Source organism: Carassius auratus, unplaced genomic scaffold (genome assembly GCF_003368295.1).
Source record: "Carassius auratus strain Wakin unplaced genomic scaffold, ASM336829v1 scaf_tig00004557, whole genome shotgun sequence".
Taxonomy (NCBI): domain Eukaryota; kingdom Metazoa; phylum Chordata; class Actinopteri; order Cypriniformes; family Cyprinidae; genus Carassius; species Carassius auratus.
This window is the reverse complement of record NW_020523604.1, coordinates 671421-690963: the sequence shown is the minus strand read 5'-3', so window position 1 is coordinate 690963 and position 19543 is coordinate 671421. Positions and strand designations below refer to the sequence as shown.

Sequence of the window (19543 nt, the reverse complement as noted above, 5' to 3'; positions counted from 1 at the left end):
AGTATTTCAGAGTCAGCAGTAATTTGACCATTTTCAACCAAAATAAACATCTTTACGCTAATTCCCTCAGGGACTAGCCTAGCTCAGTCTCTGCCTTTCCCTTCACCACAACTAACCTTCTCACTCTCTCTGTTTCTCTCTCTCAGAAAAATAATACAAGCCTGCACTCCAAGCATGATTGGTCAGCTGCCCCCACACCATAGTCCTCCTCTCATTCTCTCTTTCGCTCTCTTTGCTTAAATAGTTTTAACAAAAAATAGAGAGAGAGAGAGAGAGAGAGAGGGAGGGAGGGGGATGGGGAAAGCTGGGGGAGGGTAATTGTGTGTGGGTGCTCTGTTGTTACTGGTTGGGAGGGAAAGAGAGAAGGATAGAGAGACAGACAGAGAGAGAGAGTTGAGTCGTGTCCCATATGTGGTAAAAAGCATAGTACTGCACACACAAGCCTGTCTGCTCCAGGGATTATGCTTTTGAATCTGATGTTGAAAACGCAGGCATGAGTAGGTGAGTCTACTTTACTATTAAACTGGACACATTGCTGCTGCTGCTGGTGTTCTTGTCTGAAGCTGTAAATGATTAAAAGTCTTAACTCTGCATTGCACTGTCCTCTACTTCTCCTGATAGCGTGTACTCGTCTTCTCTCTGTTTCATGGCATTCTCCCTCCTTTAATGTGAAACAGCCTCTTCTGCATTCCCCACACTGCATGCAGGTGTCGCTTTATAAGCGTATGGCTCTGCATGTGCATGCATGTGTTGCGTATATAGATGTGTCAGCCTTCATTCTCAGCAAGTTTAGAGGTTGTTGGTTTAGCATAGTTTTTCGGTCATTGAGCAAATGTAAAAGGATCCAAGTTTGAGTTTAAATTATTCCAAAAGCACCATCCTGGAATGAAGGTTTGTTTTTCTATCCTTAGCTTATATATGTCTCAATTCTGATAGTTTTAGTTTTACACAGTTTGTAATTTTTTTGTCATTAAACCAGAGGTTATATGAACATAAAAATATTCTATATTAAGTAAAGTGTCACATAATATCTCATTTTTATCATGAAGTCAGCATGAACTGTAAGAGAATATCTACAGAGAATATATATATTATTACATGAAGTTTCATTCATTTCCTATTTTTTTGTTGAAAAACCAGCAGTTAAGTGAACTGTAAGTGTACATAAACTTAAAATATACTATATTACATCGTTCTTTAGCATATTTTTGTTCACTCATTTATTGTTAACCTGACCAGTTTAGGTTAATTAAAAAACTGATCCTTGTGTGATTTAAAAAACTTGACTCATCAACAAACATAAATTCTGTAAATTAAATTTGTTTGTATCATTATTTAATGTCTAATTTTGTAATGAATCGTGTGTCAGTTGCAATTTCATTTCCTGAAAGCAGAGCTGGAAACCATGCTGTTTGACTAGCATTATTATGTAATATTTTTCATTCATGTGTGAGCTTTCCTACATGCTCACTTCAGAAGAAACAACGTTCTCCTTTGAAGTCCTCAAAGCAGATTGTTCATGCTGCGTTTTGTAATGAACTAAATTCACTTGATATTGAATTTTTATTATTATTATTATAATTTTTTTAAATGTTGTGTCTTTGCATTTTAATTTCTAAGACTATTTATATATATTAATATAATTGTATTATCATATAGGTTTTAAAACTCATGTGATAGTATGGAAATCCATATGGGATATATATAGTTTTGTTTTTTTAGGAATTTTTAATTTTCTTTCTTTTTGTGGTCGCCAATATAGTTGTTCTTTTTTTTTCTTTTTGCATGTGTCAGAAAAAGAGAGAGAGATAATTGAACCAGGAGAGTGTGTGGCTAGGGATGAAATGAGCTTAATTTTGTGAAAGCATGCTCTCTGCTGCTGTTATGAGGCAGGGAGAACGGCTATGGTATGCATGGTGCTTTTTGTCAGGGAGATTTAGAAAGCCCTCTTTAGAAGCTGCACGTAGCCATACAATCAGCTTAATGCCCGTGTGCGGGCTCTTAATGAATACCCCGCGTATGTTCAGCCCACAGTTAGAGTGCCTGTTTCACTCCTGTCTAAAATTGAGATGATGCCTTTGAGGTTCTTGTTTGTTAGTTGCATGTAATTTATTCACATTTATCACATCATAAACTCGATGTTTATATGTAAAAATTGTGTTTGAGTATATGATAACCGTTCACCCCTGCTGATCACTGCTGCTCCTCTTTTTTTCCCCAGAAACACGTTTTTTAGAGTCCCAATGTGAGTACCGGCCAGCGATGGACTACTGCCGTATAGACGCTAACCTGGGTTTCCCCGCAGAACTGTTACCGTAATCGAGACCAGATCCGCAGAATGCTGAGTCCCATTGTTCCCTATAGTAAGTTAAACATTTTTGACATCCAGATACAGAAAATGCAATAAATAACTTATTGTCAACTCATGACTAGTCAAAAATTCCCCTACGGCTACTTGTTTAGTTTGTTGGTAAACCAGTTTGAACAATGGTGCATTTAAAAAAACAATTCCCATGTCTCCTCTTCACAATGATTTAAGCCACATTGTTTTTAGGTCTATGTCATGGCAGGTATGAGAGGTGTGGGGGGTGAGCTAATGGCTCTACCATCATGATGAGATGATGACACTGCCAGTGTCCAGCTTAATCACACAGTTACTTCCTCTAGCTCTGTCCTTTTCTGAATCTCTTTCTGTCTCTTCTTTTCTGCCTCTGTTTCTCCACTTCTCTTCCCCCTCCTCACTGCTCCTAATAACTGACGTGTCCAGTTTTAGCCCCAATTCCTAACCCCCCTGCCATGCTTCATTTGAGCTCCGCTCTGGCCCTCTCCAAAACAGCATTGTTTGTAGGCCAGCATGGGGTTTCTTCCCCCAGTTCTGCCTGAAGAGATGCTTTTTTTCTCCACTCTTTAGCTCTTCTTCTCTGTGCTTTATAGGCTTGACAGTTACATGAAAAGAGGGAGGGAAATCAAACTAAAGGACCAAGGCACCTCTATTTGAGATGTAATCATGTATTAATGAGTCGCCGGCTTGAATATCTTTAAGCTGGCATGCTAGGTTGTTGCATCAACCAATTACCATTGATGTCTAATATGGTGTTATAATTCCATTTAGTGAGGCATTCAGAGGACCTTTGTCAGATGTGTTTTTTGTTTTGATAAATTCCTCTTGTCATGCAAACTGAATTCTGTGAATGCGATTTAGAAGAAAACTTGGTTTGATGAGGGGATTCATCAAATTTTAGTTTTACCATTTTAGTTTATGGGTTGTAAATTCTTGAAGATCAGTTGTTTAAAAGCCACATTCTTACCTTGGCTGCAGTAACAATGTACCTTTACTTTTCAATGTTTTCTTTATTATGTACATTCCTTCAGTATATATTGTAATTTTTTATATTCAGTTTATTTGTTGTATCAAACTCCAAAGATAAATTTACATTCAAATCAAATATAAATTTAAAATATTATATTTAACAATGCATCAAATGTTTGGGGTCAGTCATTTTTTAAGATACATTTTTTTTAATACCTTAATTCAGCATTACATTGCATTCAGTTGACTTGAAAAAACATTTATTATGTTACAAAGGATTTCTAATTCAGATAAATTATGTTCCAATATATTTTAAAAACCTTACTGAACTCCAATATTTAGTGTGTATATAAATTATGTATTAATTTATATTTATAATTTGTTATGATTTGCTTGTCCAAGTATAATAAATCAGTCCTTTTTAAAGTAAGTTTTTAAATGTTTGTTGTCTAGACCGTCTCTCTTTGCACACTTTATTTTCAAAAATGTCACAAAGCCATGTCAGAATATTTTGAATTCTTTGAGGATCTGGACAGTTGTTTGTGTGTTGTTTAGTGTACACACCTTTTAGCCACAAATTTGACATGGCTAATGTCACAGATCCTGATTTTCAAGTCCTACAGCATGCATTCGAATTCAGGAACTGGTCTGCTTGTTTCTGAAGTTTGATTCTTGTGGGCTGTACGAATGTGCGTGTGACTGTTCACCCTGAAAGTCTAGTGTGATATTAGGACAGCACACAAAGGTGTTAGCTATCCCTCCTGTTTACTCTTTAAGCTTTTAAACTCAGGCAAATTCCTTTTTCTCACAGTCGTTCTCAGTCCTGAAATGTCCTTCCTGTTCATTCTACCTCATTCATAAGTCACCAGAGTCTGTTGAGTGTAGGGCAGCTTATGCAATATAGATGTGAATAGTGTCACATCCATTCTAGAATTTTCTTTGTGAAGCAGCTTTGTGAAGCATTTCTGACATCAGTGTTTATGTTTGATTGGAGAAGACAAGCATTTCTGTACTCTGTATGCACATTTGAGGATTTTGTTTGAGGGCTGTTACATGCAGTTGCATGCTCTCTTGTTGCATCCACAAACAATTATAAGAGTTGTTCTGATGAGCACATAAGTAGGAACCACAAGCTGAAGAGTATTCAAGGAAATCTGAGAGAGATTCCTGGGGCCATAGATACTCCTGGAGGGATTTGGTGCAAAGAATCTGTAATCTGCACTTCAAACACACCCTTAAATCAGTCCCAGGCCAGCAGCCCATGAGTGCTCTAACTCTTGTTGCTCAGGGGCCCTGTAGTCCAAAAGAGAAACAAGCATAGCCTCAGCTCTCGCTTTGCTATGACCTCATTTCTTTGCTTCTCCACACTGAAGGCCCAGGCTGAAGAAGCACTCTAATTGCATCTGGTAAGTCATTAAGGCTTTGAGTTGGGTCTATGGGAAGGGGTGCGCTGGGTGCCTCATAAGAAGTGATTAACAACGAGCATCCAACACATCTATTCTAATGAGAGCGACGGGGTGAATGCAGCTCTGGAGGGGCATGCGGATCCTTGAGTAAACAGGCAAGGTGCTGAAGTGTTTGTGTGAATGAGTGCGGGGTCATTAGTGACGGGTGTGAATAGACTTTAATTAGCCTGCAGTGTAGGCAGTGAGATGGAGAAATGGCGGCTGTACGGAAGGGGCTTAGAGATACACATTCTGCCTGGGACCTCCCGCCTCTGCTCATCATCTCACCGTCCTTGAAGACAGCTCATTAGACTCGTTGCTGCCACAATTACGCTTCCAATTAAGTCCTGGGCTTTGAGGGTTATTCTTTCATGCTCTGAGATATCTCTCAAAGGGCTTGTCCATGGTTCTCTAATTTAAGATATAGTTCACTCAAAAGTGAAAACTGTGTCATCACCCTTACTGTACGTTGTTGCAAACCTGTATGACTTTAGAACAGTAAGTTAAATGTAGCAGTGCTTGATTTTTATTTATTTTTGCACATGCTGTGAAAGTCAATGAGGTCCAAGAGTTGAAACACATTGATGCTTTTTAAGTTTTAGTAATTTAGCTTAAACTAACAAAAATGAGAAGCATTGACTTGGCAACTATAAGTTTAATTTTGTATGTTTTATTTTATTTCAGTTAATATAGATTTCTGCTACACTTTAATTTAATGTGTCATTGTTACAGTGTAATTATACAGTTAAGTACTGAGTAATATCAATTAACTACATGTACTTACTATATGGTAAGGATTAGGGTTTGTCTTAAAGTTACTTACATGTAAATATGCAAAATGATTTAATATTGTAATTGTAAGTGCATGTAACCTGTGTAATAAGGACACATTAATATCATGTGTTACCTTGATTTCAAGTAATAATTGTTTTAAGTGTTTAGTTGTACTTAACTATAAGAAACCGGATCCATTCCAAGTCATATTTTTGAGTGTGCACACTGAAAATGGCAACACGGTTGTAGGGTCATTAAATAACAACATTCAATAAACAACGCAATCCGGGAACTCCTTAAGGGGGCAGGGTGGAAAGGAAGGAGGGAGAGGGGAGAAAGAGAGAGATTGGAAGAAGGGGATGGAGGAGAACGGGGGAGATGGAGGAGAGATTGGGTAAGAGAGACAGATGGAAGGGGGTGATTGGTCATCACAGAGCCTTAGGACAGCTGTTCTTTGATATATTAGTGGACACAATGACCTAAACCTGGCCTGCGGACACAGAAAATAGGAACCCTGTTTTTCCTAAAGGGGAGGGGTGCAAGGCATTTGGCCATTTGTGGACAAGAATTAGCTGGTCAGGGGGATGGGGATGTTGTTTCTAAAATTATAAGCATCTATTCATTCATTCAAACCACCAAGGTTGTGTTTCTCTCATTTTTAGCTCAATATGAGTAATGATACATATGGATTACAGATATTGTGCTTGACAACATGCACTTTCATTTTCCCCCTAATGTGCCTATATAATTGTTTTGATTTCAGACTTAAAGGAAAATGTGTATACAATCTAAAATGTGCAAATATTCAATATTTTTTATCATTTTATCATGAGTAATAGCCTACATTACGTAATACACTCGTCACATTGCTGATTTGTCATCCTTCTTATGCTGTTAGACTCAATATTTACTGTAGGCATCATCAACATGAACCCACAGATTGCAACACTTACAGTGTCCCAAAAGGCTAAGTAATAACAACTTCAAAGCTCAGAGATTATGGACTGCTGCTCAGAGAGAGAGAGAGAGAATCAGATCCTTCACTGCCACTCTAGCAGATAGGCTTCTTCCTCTAGGGACCCCACAGGGCCTGGCTGAAAAGAGCCATGGTGTCTGGCAGTGCGCTGAGGAGCAGGTGTGAAAACTCGTAAGACCCACCGCCTCTTCTGCCATTATATCTTTTTAGGCCCATGAAAAGGGAACAGATGAGCAGAAAGAAAGAGCAACAGAAAAAGACAGAGAGATCATGTTAACCACACTTCTGTAACTAATGCATCGCTTTATATATATTATCATAGTTATGGCCTATTATGCATGCCTTGTAAATTATGAGGAGATGTTGTCAGGATTTTTGAGGAAGGATCTCACACTTGTTTCTTTATTATTTTCTGGATATTCAACTGGATATTCAAACCCATTTTTGTGAATATTTTTATTACAATTTCTGTTCAGTATATTGAAATGTGTAAATATTGTATATCTCAATGCTATTCATTTATTTAGAATTGTAATTATCCTTAAAAAGCATACAAATAAACCCTGCATTTGATTTTCAATAACTACTGTAAAGGATCTGCATGACTTTAAAGTGTCCGATAGGCTTCATCATCGACATTTTGCAGTCCCTCTGACTAAAGCATTGATTTAGAGATGTCTGTTTACAGAATACAAATCAGCCGATGATTAGAACACAGGGTGCCATCTTATCTGCAGTGAGGTGATTAATTCACGAAGAATCCCTCTGCACTCTTTTCAACAAGATCTACTCACCCCCCCCCCCCCTCTCTCTCTCTCCCTCCTTCATCTTTATTCTATCTTGAAAGAGCCCTTCTTTTGCGGCATCTGCGTCCTTCAAAGGGAGTTCCACACATACCAGAACTGTGGGCTGAAGTTTCGGGACATAATTCCTAACAGGATGCTCACTGTTCAACCGTACAACTACCTCTTTTAAGTTTGTTTTGATGTTTTATTAACAAAGATGGATCCTAATTAATCGAATTCTTATGTGTGTGTGTGTGTGCGCGATTATTTTCTGTTGCTTGCCTTTTAAAGTTGTCCCCTATTTCAACAGTTTTAGGGCAGATAAATGCAAGTACACACTTTTCTGTCTGTTGCAAACAGTGTTTGTAGATTTATATTTGAATATGCAATGGGGGGGGGTGTCTTTTTGTAGATAAACCTACTTAAATCAATGTGTGGGGTTTAGGGAGTGGGTGCCCACAATAATGCCTGATTGGATTGATTCAGGCTGCTCCTGTTTACAACTGGACCCTGTGCAATCTGCCTGGTTTAATGGCCCCGTGTCCCAGAAGGCTTGTTGCATCCATGTAGGTTTTGTGAAAACAAAAGTGACGCTGCCTGAAAGTGCACACGGACCCCTGGGGAGCTGTGAAAAACTGAGCATCCTGCTCCCGCAACCTGCTTGTAGTAACATAGTGGTCGAGTCAAAATCAAAACTAATATTTTGGTTATCCTGACTTCCTAGCAGCACTTTATTGTAATCTGCTGATATATACTGATTATTAATTTTATTCAGATCACATCTGTGAACTCAAGATGGCACGCACAAACAAACACACGCGCACATTTACAAAAGAACCCTCAATAAATCCCAGGACGGCACAAAGGCTGTCAGCGCACTGCTACTGAATAGATTAATAAGATTTCCATAATTAGGCAGGCCTCTGACAATAGGATCCCTCAGCTTTTGTCTCAGGACCAACAGGATTGTCAGGCCAGGAGGACGTCCACTGGATGGGCTGTGCAACAATGGACACACAGACAGTAAGACGACCAGTGGAAACATCTGTCTCCCTGCCACCCTCGGACCCGCATAGAGCCACCACGGCAAACCACTTGTCGCGGTTCACACAAAGCACTGGCCAGGAGCTCCCATGCAGACAATGAAGTTTTGTTTATATGGCCCTTGAGAATGAAACCATGTTGAGACAAAGCTGCACTCTCCAGCATGTATCCAGCATAACAATTAAACTCATAACATACTTAGCCATTTTGTTTATCTGTCTTAATTCAATGAAATCTCTCTTTTCTCCAATGATTTATTTTTTTTTAAATATGCACTTCATAATTTTTCAGTCATTGTTTAGGTTCAAACAGAATGAGATTGTTATGGCTTATTGAAACTAGAAAGTTTTGATAAAAAATTTTTTTTAATTATACTGCTATATTGACCAACCCTAAAACAAACTTTTGATTAGTTAATTGCTACATTCTTTGCATATATAAATAATAAAAAAATGTTTTGCACTACTTAAATGTTTTTTATTCATATTCACATTAAAATATTTCACAAAACGTATCATCTAACTCTTTATTGACATACTTAATGAATGATTCCTTGGCTTGATTCTGTCATTTATTCACAGAAATAAATAGCCTTCAGTGGTCATCTGCACTTCTACTGGTGTAATGGGACCATCTATTCTCAAATGCCCAGAATGAGTTAATCTCAGCAGCTGTTGTGATTTAAATAGAAACACAGATTAAATCACATCTAGATTATTAGAGTCCCTGCTGAGGCGTAGCTCTAATTGCAGACCAGCTCTTCTGTGGTTTATTTAATGCTAATGGATATCATTTTTAGCCGGGTATTGGGAAATAAATGTTAAATCTTTCTTCTTGAAGCAGCCTGCCCCAAATGGCACTTCCATGTTCAGTTTGGCAGTGCTTTCCCATGTGTCTTGGTGCATGTACTCTTATGTAAATTGATGGAGTGGACAGCAGTGTGGCCGCCTGAATGACTTCCCTAATGTCAAGCCATATCCTCTCAGATAGACTCGTGTGTGTGCATGCACATGCACACACAGTGGCCCGCCTGCTGTCCATTTCCCCCCCTCTTTCTCTACCCGTTCCAGGTTTTATGAGCTCCCCTGGGCTGCCATCCATCTCTGTCACACACTGGCCCCATTATTGTGCTCCAAACAGCACCTCACAAACCAGTCTGCAGATGGGATTGTCCTGCTGGACATATACTGTATCTACTGACTTTACAATGAGCAAATGCTTTACCTGTGTTCCATCTTGTTTACAAATTCAGAAGATTATTTGGTTTTTATCTTGTAGTTATATTTTAAATCAGCTATAGCAGTAAGGTGCTAATTTGTATGTGGGGAATTTAAGCCTCTAGAAATGAATATGAAGGACATGGTAATCCAATGGCCATCTGGTCTGTTGATGTGATCTTTTGGAATAAATAGCTGGCATAATCTGAAGACACACATGGGAAGGTTTGCCAAAGGGAGGAGCGAGAGTTCGAGAAACAGAAAGAGCACACAAAGGGGGAGGGCCGATTTTTTGGGAGAAAAGGAGTGAGGTGGAACATAGCACACGACTGAAACTTGATTTAAATTGCAATAAAGTAGCAGCTTGCACACACAGAAGAGTGAATAACTTATCATCACTTTCTTCTCAGACTGCAGCCTACGATGAAGATTTGCAGTTTATTCCTTTTACCACCTCATTTCCCCCTGTCGCCCTCACCCCAGGCTGATTCCTGACAGTTCAATAATGCCAAGCTATGTATGGAATTTAGGCTAGCTAATGCCTCTGGAAGGAGCAGTTGCAGACCCTCATGAAATGACTGGTTTTAAAACTATTCTCTGCTCCCTGAAATTCTCAAGAACAAGATTTTTTTTTATTTCATTATAAAGGATTTCAATCTTTTTACTATTATAACATAAATTATGCATACTTCTAAAAAAAAGTATATTTCTTATGCTGTTAAGATGCAATTTGATTCATTGTGATGGTTTATTAAAGTTAATAACTTTGAACTTCAATGCTGTCAAGTGTATTGCACTTTTAGAAGCTCAGAAAAGCTAATTTGAGGGTTGAGACTGAATGTAGAAAAGAAAATGTTTTATTTTTGATTCAGATTTATTTTTCCTCATGTCCATTAAGATCTCCTTCATATTAGATCAGCATAATTAATCACAGGATAGCCAGAGGAAAGGACATTCCACATTCCCAGTGCTTATGGGAAGTGGCCAATGAATAGCACAACTATTTTGTTCACCAGTCCCCCCCCCCTCCCATTTTTCCCCCAAATGGTCCCCTCCATCTCCCCCTCTGTTCCTTCTTCCCTCTTTTTCCCTCCCTCTGTCAAGCTGGCCACAGATGCCTTTTGGAGAATTGCTTTGTGGATGGACTGTGGTGGTGGGAGGGGGTGTATTGAGGGAAACATCCACAGGCTGATAACAGTTTCTCCTCTGGGAGAATTGCAGATGGCAACACAAGGCTGCTACATGGCTGAGGGCTTGAAAGGAACAAATTCACAGCCCTTTTCTTTTATACATTATGTAGAAAAAGAAAGACTCTCTCTGAATGCACGCACAATACCAAAAGAGTCCTGTTACCAGGCAAAAAAAAAAAGCCCTGCTAGCAGCCATAATGTGTCTTTAGTCATTTTACCTATTCTTATAATTCTTTGATATGAAAAAAATTAACCGGATCTAAGATTGATTTGTGAAGGATATGAACACATGCTGTTGATATATACATATAAGTTCTTGCATAGTCTAACAAATTGCTGTCTCCGGCAGGCCTATTGAAGATGCACTGGAACCCGGAGCATGCACAGCCCCTGAGCCAGTGGCCTGAGCAGCATTTGGACGTGTCCTCCACCACCTCATCCCCTGCCCACAAGTCTGAGCTCTACCCCAGCCGCAGCCCCTACAGCTATGCCTGGGCAAATGATGACATTTCAGCGCTTACTGCCTCCAACCTGCTGAAGCGCTATGCTGAGAAATACTCTGGAATGCTAGACTCACCATACGAACGTCCTGCTGTGGGCACATACCCTGAGCCTGGAGCCTTTGGGGCCCTTAATGGAGGCCAGAAAAGCGAACTGGAACCTTGGCCTCTAACGCACAGCACTGACGGGGGGTATCCCTTAGCGCCTCCTTCTCATGATGGTTTGTCGGGAACAAAGGTGGTTCCCACATCAGCAGGTCCACCAGGCTCTGGGAATGTGTCAGCAGTTAACCTTTCAGACTCGGGATACAGTGGGAGCAGCTCCTGCAGTGGGCCCCATTCCAGTGACTACCCACCCAGTTATAATGGCACCTACCTTTCATCAGGGTACTGCACCCAACCCAGTTCAGCACTTCCACCAGCTTCATTACATGCCCTTCAGCCTAGCCCCACACTTCTCCCCAGTTACACACCTTCTACCCCCATTTACAACTACCCCCCTAACACCTACCCTCACCAGACTAGCCTTGCTCCTAGCTACACCCATCCAACAGGCCCTTACATCCCCTCAGGCATAGCCACCCCTTCTCCACTTCCATCGAGACCCACAGTGGTTGGTGGCAGTTATGGTTATCAGAACAGCAGTCTAGGGGGCTCAGAGCCAGGTGGCTCTCTGAAGAGAAAAGCATTTGAGATGACCCTGGAAGAGGAAGATGGAGACAATTCACGCTATAGGAAATATAGCTATGACCCCATAAAAGCTGGGGGAGATTCTCCATATGGGGTCCCTGATAAAGCTGACTGTCATGGAAATGGCTTTGGAACAGGCGACACAGATCCTCAAGCCTTTAAGCCTAGTAAACCTTTATCTCAGTCGAACCTGGAAGGGGATGAAGTGGGGAAGTACAGTGGGCTAAAGCCCTTGGTTTCCCCAACGTATGGAGCTGCAGGGGACTACAGTCCACCGGCAGCCATGACTGGGAAGAACGGAAGTGCGGAGCAAGGCTTCTCCCAGCATCGGTCTCAGAAGCGCTCCGATCCCATGAAAAGCATGGAGCCCCAAATGCTGGAGCTAGTAAGCCAGGAACTGCAAGATTGCCGTCCGGCTTTGCTTTGGAGTGAACTGGCTGGGAACAGTCACATCAAAGCAGCGCTGGAAGAAGATGTGCTGTGGCCTGTCCTTCGACCCAACCCTGCCATCCGCCCACCCAGAACCGTCCTGCTGTTTGGTCCTCAAGGAGGGGGTAAAACCACACTGGTACGATCCATGGCATCTCAACTGGGTGCTACCTTCTATAGGCTGAGTTGTGCAACTCTGGCCTCTAAACCGAAAGGAGAAGCAGAGCAACTTCTTGCCACTCTGTTCTTGATAGAAACAGCTCGACAACCTGCAGTAGTGCTGCTCAGTGAAGTGGAGGCCATTGAGGGGGAAAGTCTCAGACAGCAACTGCAGGCCCAGTTAGAGAAGATTCAACATGGTCAGAGCAACCTGGTTCTTGTTGTGTGCACCACGAGACGGCCTGATTTGATCAAAGATCCCCTTATGCGCTGCTTCGCCAAGCGTTACCACATAGGCCTGCCAGATGGAAACACACGCAGACATGTGCTTCTGCAGGCGCTGGCACCCCAAGGCTGCAGTCTAGGCGAAAGGGAGATGTCAGCAGTACTGCAGCGTTCAGAAGGCTTCTCCATTTGGGAGCTGCTGCAGCTCTGCCAGCAGGCTCTGGCATCAGCTTCTGCCTCTGCACCCATGCCCTTGCACGGCCTCCCTTCATCCCTTTCTTCCCCTACCTTCCAAGACTTTGAAAATGCTTTCTGCAAGGTACGACCTCACAGCACCCCCAAAGAACTGGCCACTTGTATGGAGTGGAGCAAGGTTTATAGTCACTGAGAACCTAGTCAGCCATTGGTTTGGGACTGCTATATGTTTATCTTTCTTTTTTTAACTACTTTTTGCAGCCAAAAGTGTTGGACTTGAAATTACAGTTTATGGTGGGGAGGCATTTTGCATTTAATCCAGGAAACATACCATGGTGTGTTGTTTTTCTATAAATATACATATACTTTATTTTTTTCCCAAAGAAATGAAATATTAGGCCTTTCTTGAAGGGGCATTTATTAGTTGCTTGGCATATCTGATAGAAAGTCTGAATTATATTTTGGAATTTCACTGGAATTCCAATTAGCCTTGATCCTGGATTAAACCTGGAGGTTATATGTAACTTGACTTTTCCTGAAAAAAAAACCCCATTAATTATAATTCTCAGGATCCTATTTATTGCCAGTCCACTCCAGTGGTGTTGTTTAATTTGTGTTGATTTACTTTAAAGATCTTTTGGTGTTAAAGGGCTTAGGATATATCAAAACTACTTTGTTTGTACCAAAAATTCTCACCAACAATATAATGTCAGAGTCACAGCATTCACCAAAATGTATTTACTGTTATGCAACCTCTAAGGGAAGAAAGCAACAGTATTTTACAAAGTTGATTGTTAGGCCATGGTCAGATCTTGTGCACTTTTTGTCAAAATGGTCATTTTACCAAAAGAGTATGCATTGCTACCCAAAAAGTATTAAAATGCTAATCCATAGAAACTCAGATAATAGAAAGACAGACTTTTACTGTTGATACACTTATTTCAGAACACTTTGTTGAAGATAATAAATATTTCCTCAAATACAACAATATGTAAACAACCCATCAAATTCCTCACAATCTTGTGAGAGCCTTTGCGCAGGACCCTCAAACACAAAAAACAAGCAAGGGCCCGAGAATGACAATTTTCTCTCTTCCTCTTTACTCAGTTTATTTTATTAGTGTATGTAGTCTTGTTTGAAATACTCAGGAAGAATTTCTTTACCTCAGAAATGATAAATAAAGAATGTATGTAATCTTAGGGTCTTAGTAGTAAGCATTGAGGTTGGAGGTGAGCAACAGACCTAACACAGACCTGTATACACACTGCATCTGTGCTGTTACCTCTTAGGTGAAACTTGAAAATGCTACAAAGACGAACAATGAATGTAATTCAGGTATTTCAGAGAATATCTGATGCCATAAATACATGTTTTTAACTCTCTATTGAAAAGTTTTCCCTTATCCTTACCCTTTATTTTTGATGTAGATTTTGGATGGAGTGATGATTGTCTTCATGAAGTGTTATTGTAGATGGCAAACAAGACGTTTGATTTTGTTGGACAACTGTTTTCAGAAACCAAGGTACAAAGCATATGTCAGTGCCCTTTTAAAACAACCAATCTTAAGTACTTGAGGAGAAAAAAAGAAACAACCCAAAGATCAGAAAATCAGAATATATATAATTGGCAGCTAATCATGTCTAATCATAAATTGTGTTATACCATCATGTGTAATGTATAAAGTTGGAGCAGCCTCTACCAATGTTTAAAATGTTAATCTTTTTTGGTTTATAAGGTACATAAAAGTTGCATGAAGTGATCAGATGTCTTCAAATCACCACTGCTGAAGAAACGGAGATTATTACGTTTATTATTAAAGTTAACAGCCGCTGATCACTCCTTTACCCCCAGCACACCCCATGCTCTTAGCACAATGGTTCGTCTCCTTGGTTGCTGGCCCTGTATAGCCATGTGGTGAGCTGTTTTCCCATCCCCCGTTCCTCTATCTTACACAAGGCCTTTTGGAGAAGCCATATTCTGACTGATGTCTAGTAACCCTATAGCACTGTTCGGCTCTTCAAGTACAGCTGGTGGCTTTACTCATGCTACACAGGTCAATAATGACGCCAAGAGCACATATCGATCAGTCCCGAATTGGCAAAAACCTACAGAACCTGACAGACTTAGGGACACCAAGATCCAACATGCACAAATACATAATCTTGTGTAGAAAAACTCAGCACCAATTTCCATTCATTCAAACTGAGATACGCCATTTTTACTAAGATATCATAGGCCAATACAGATATTTTGCTGATTTCAAAACAGGAACACAAAGTTACTGAGCAGTTTAACAGTTTGTCCAACAAAATTGTCATTAATTAGCTGTTTTGAATCTATTAGTACAGTAAATTTGTTCTTGGATCTTGTTCTTGTACATTTTCTGTAACCATTTCTACCTCATTTTTGCAGCATATTGTACATGAAAATATTTATTTCATGTCTTTTTTTGATGTCTGTTATAAAAATGATAATGTTCTTGAACTGTAATGGTCTACCTCAGAAAAGACTGTATTTTAAGAAGAAAAAAAAAGTATTACACAATATTAAAGAGAATATGTTGAAAAACTTTAATGGCTTATCTTCCCGTACAGGTCAATTGGTAGATTGGCTTCACTTTACATGCACATGATTTCAAAATATCAGTGAGATCATCAAGTAATGTATTAAAACTAAGTTTTGTGGAATGTTGAGGGTCAAGTGGCTATTCTACACTCTCAGAAAAAAGCTGTCACTGAGAAACTACCTTTTCAAATGGACACTTTTGTACCTTTTAGATACCAATACAGACCCTTTAGGTACAAAAGTGAACCTTTCAAAATGGATCTACCAGAGTGACAGCTTTTGTTTCTGAGAGTGCGCATATAAAAAAATAAGTGAATAATATTCACTTAAGCTTCCATATAAGACAGTTCGAGCTGGACACCTGTGGCATCAGGTGTAGACACTGTTCCTCACCGATCTAGAAGAAACAAAGCAACCTTGGCATCCGATAGCAGGACTTCCGCTCCTTGAGCTCTCTCCAGCGCTTGAAAGCTGATCTAATATTTACACGGGACCTACTTCTTGCCTAATTGTAAGTCTTCTTTTGTTCCACAGAGGTTTTCCTCTTTAGTTTTTTATCCGCCATCTCTATCTTTCTGTCGCTCGGCTTGGCTAATGACCGTCATGTTCACCGAGCGCTCTCTCATCCCCATCATGAGTACACACGCCCCTTACTGCTGATTGGCTACAAGTTTGTTTTGGTACTCGGCACTTTCTAAAGCGTTTTTGAAAAAAAAACATACCCCACCTTTAAACACTGCCCGATGATCAGGATCGGCTTCAGGGTGGAGTGTCAAATTAAGGTGCTCTGTGATCAAAATATAGTACAAAAAGAAAAGCTAGATAATTTATCTTATGTCTGCATGAAATATAGTCCATACAGATATGATGGAAATTGACTTAACTACTTATGAGTGATTGCAAGCATTGTCTTAACTTAGGATATGCGTCAAAACATTGACCCTCAACATAACTCTCATTAAGTCCAATGTATTTTTATAGTATGGAGATTAATTTCATATTTAATGTAAAGTGCTGATGGATGCTGATGATTAAGTCTCCGATGATTAAGACTAAGATGATTAAGATGAATAATGCAGGGTTATACACAGTCCTTGCCCTCCAGTCGCTATCTAAAGGATAATTAATCCCCAGCTACCAATAGAATAAAATAACATCCCTCAAATCATACATTCAATTGTGGTGGCACTAATGGTTAATAATATGAATGTGAAGGTCAATAATTACCTTTCCACTGAAACTAAATCTTTTCATTTTAAATTACAAGATGTTTTTAGTGTTAAAAAGTTGTACATCTCAGACTGTGAAGAGAGATTGTTCAATATCAGTTTCATGAGCTATAATTCCACATCAGTTTGTTTTCATAATGTAAATTAGCACCAAAATGTCATTTACTGAGTTGATCAGAGGGTCTATATGTGATAGAGTTGTCCATATATAGATGGACAATTCTGGAAGTTCCTATTTATATTTTTACTTAATTTAAACAAGCGAACAAAGAAAGTGTATATTTTGTTTCCTGTTAAGGATATTTGAAAATGTACATGAGCAAGCAAAAATTCCTCATTGATCCCCATATCTCTTCCCTCACCATGGCAACCATCCATGCTGGTGCACTCTGAGTGATGTGACCTGGTCAGCTTGAATTCGACCTCTCTGACTCCAGAGCTACAGCAGAATCTAAATAACAGAATGATAAAGTGTTCAGATTCAGCGTTAAGGAAAAGCTAAAAAATGACTATTGTTAAGTTTAGCATGAAACAAACTGTTAAGATACAAAATAAACACATTCATATGTGCTAATACACAAAGGTACATGTGTATCACAAAAACAATAAAGATAATATAATTCTTAATATGAATACCTCAATGTATATCGTAAAATCCCTCAGTTGCACCTACATAACTTGTCTAATTTACACCTTTCATAAGACCCTCCCTAGAATTTCTCAAATGATATTCATGATTATTGCTAAACGTATTTTGTATTTAAGTGGAATGGATGTGGAGGTGAGCAACAAGATTCTCAAAGTTGAATGCTGTAAATAGTATATAAAAGTTGTAAAAATAATTTTAAAGAATATTGCATCCCCTAAAGTATATTATAATCCATCAAAGTTATATATAATGTTCTATTATTATATTTACTTTAGATTTAATATACAGTATATATTATATAAAATGAATGTACAGAATACACAGTACACACACACACTCATCCAAGTTACAGTTATATAATGAATATGGTCGTAAAGTGCACACTCTTTAATTTAATTTTTAATTTGAGGGTCTTCTCATCTGAATTGGAGAAAAGTTTAATGAATTACAGCTCTTTAATATACCCCCTCCCCCCCTTTCAAAGGACCATAAGTAATTGGACAACTGACTCAAAAGCTGCTTCATGGACAGGCATGAGCTATACTTTTGTTATTTTTACATCAGTTAAGCAAGTAAAAGTTCTGGATTTGAATTTAAGTGTTCCATTTGCATTTTGAACTGTTCTGAACCCAAATCATGCAGTCAAAGGATGAATTCATACAAGTGAAACAGGCAATTGTTAGGCTTCAAAAACAAAATAAATTCATCAGAGAGATGGTATGAACATTAGGAGTGGCCAAATCAACTGTTTGGTGCATTCTGAGAAAAAAAGAACACACAGGTGAGCTCAGAAACATAAAAAGCAATGGACACCCACAGAGGACAACAGTCGTAGAAGATCGGATGATCCTCTCCATGGTAAAGAATAACCCTTTCACAGCATCCAGCCAAGAGAAGAACACTCTCCAGGAGGCAGACATGTCACTGTTAAAGTCTACAATCAAGAGAAGACTTCACAAGAGCAAATACATAGGGTTCGCCACAAGGTGCAAACAAGGCCAGATTAGACTTTGCCTAAAAAACATCTAAAAATGCCAGAATACTTCTGGAAAGGCATTTTTTTGACCTTTGAAATGTTTTGATGACAATATTGTAAAAGGGTATGGAGAAGGCTTGGAACAAAGCATACAACATCATCTGTGAAGCATAGTGAAGCAGTGCGTTGGCATGAGCAGGCATGGCTTCCAGTGGCACTGGGTTACTGTTGTTTAATGATGACGTGACAAAGTACAGAAGCTGCCAGAAGAATTCTGAAATGTACAGGCAGATTCAGTCAAATGGAGCAAAGTTGATTGGGCGGTGCATCATAGTACAAATGGACGATGACCCAAAACATACAGCAAAGCAGCATATTACATCAAAGAGTGGTCTTGGCATTTTTAAAGATTAAAAAAAAAAAAAACTTTCCTGATATTTGCAAATGCAAACACATTTTAAATGTCATGTCTTCTGCAGTTAGTCTCTGTGATTTGAGCTGTTATATTAATATATTTTAGTCTTTTAAGAACATATTATGCTTTAAGGTCCCCACAAAAAGCTTACCATGCATTACATCTTTTAAATGGAATTTGTCCTCAATTTTTTCACATAGAGGCAGAATTTTTTGTGATGCAAACCAGAGAGTTCACATGCAGTGCAGCAAGATTTCCCATAGCACAGACCCTGACTACTCCTCTCTTCGTAACTGCTCGTGTCTTACTCTCCTTTGTCCTGTCTAGCCTTGATACTGACAAGGTTGACATCAGAGGAGATCCCTGACACAGGGTGAGTTAAGGCTGCCAGCTGGTAGCAATCAAGTCTATTTAGGAGTCAGGGACACATGGACCCCCAGGACCAAAACCATAACTAGCCCAACCCTTAGCTCTAACTCCCCCCAAAACCCTCTAGTTACCCAGTTCAGCTGTATTGATTCCAGATGTGCTGCCATTGGTGCTACTCAGCACTAGGCCTTTACCAAAGAGTACCCCAAAATAATGAAAAGCTGTGAATGAGGGGAGAAAAGAAATTAGAGTAAACAAACAAGAGGTCAATCCTTCAACAATTTGCTGATTTTTGCCTTCCATTTAAAATAGGAATCATTGTATTTATAATTGTGCTCTCTCCCTCTCTCTCTCTCTCTCTCTCTCTCTCTCTCTATATATATATATATATATATATAAAC

General features: G+C 39.4%; 1 protein-coding gene and 1 long non-coding RNA gene across 3 annotated transcripts; one reads left to right on the top strand and one right to left on the bottom strand.

The window, feature by feature from the left end:
- Positions 1-337: 337 nt before the first annotated feature.
- Positions 338-15508, top strand: fignl2 (fidgetin like 2). Of its 2 annotated transcripts, none has more exons than XM_026243899.1 (3): positions 338-497; positions 2222-2363; positions 11091-15508. In XM_026243899.1, the coding sequence occupies exons 2-3, from the start codon at positions 2339-2341 to the stop codon at positions 13130-13132; spliced, it is 2067 nt and encodes a 688-aa protein (XP_026099684.1). In that variant the 5' UTR covers positions 338-497; positions 2222-2338; the 3' UTR covers positions 13133-15508. The 2 variants fall into 2 exon arrangements, with proteins under 2 accessions (XP_026099684.1, XP_026099682.1); XM_026243897.1 differs by having other exon boundaries at positions 338-501.
- Positions 13179-19471, bottom strand: LOC113070531 (uncharacterized). The gene is made up of 2 exons (XR_003279936.1): positions 18200-19471; positions 13179-17184 (listed from the first exon to the last, which is right to left on the bottom strand). It is a non-coding gene; the product is annotated as an uncharacterized LOC113070531 (long non-coding RNA).
- Positions 19472-19543: the final 72 nt, after the last annotated feature.

What these genes read in the sequence shown, in the direction of transcription:
- fignl2 (XM_026243899.1), top strand. Translation starts at nt 2,339, where the DNA reads ATGCTGAGTCCCATTGTTCCCTATA. An exon ending in GAGTCCCATTGTTCCCTATA is followed by an intron (nt 2,364 to 11,090) that starts GTAAGTTAAACA and finishes TGTCTCCGGCAG; the next exon opens with GCCTATTGAAGATGCACTGG.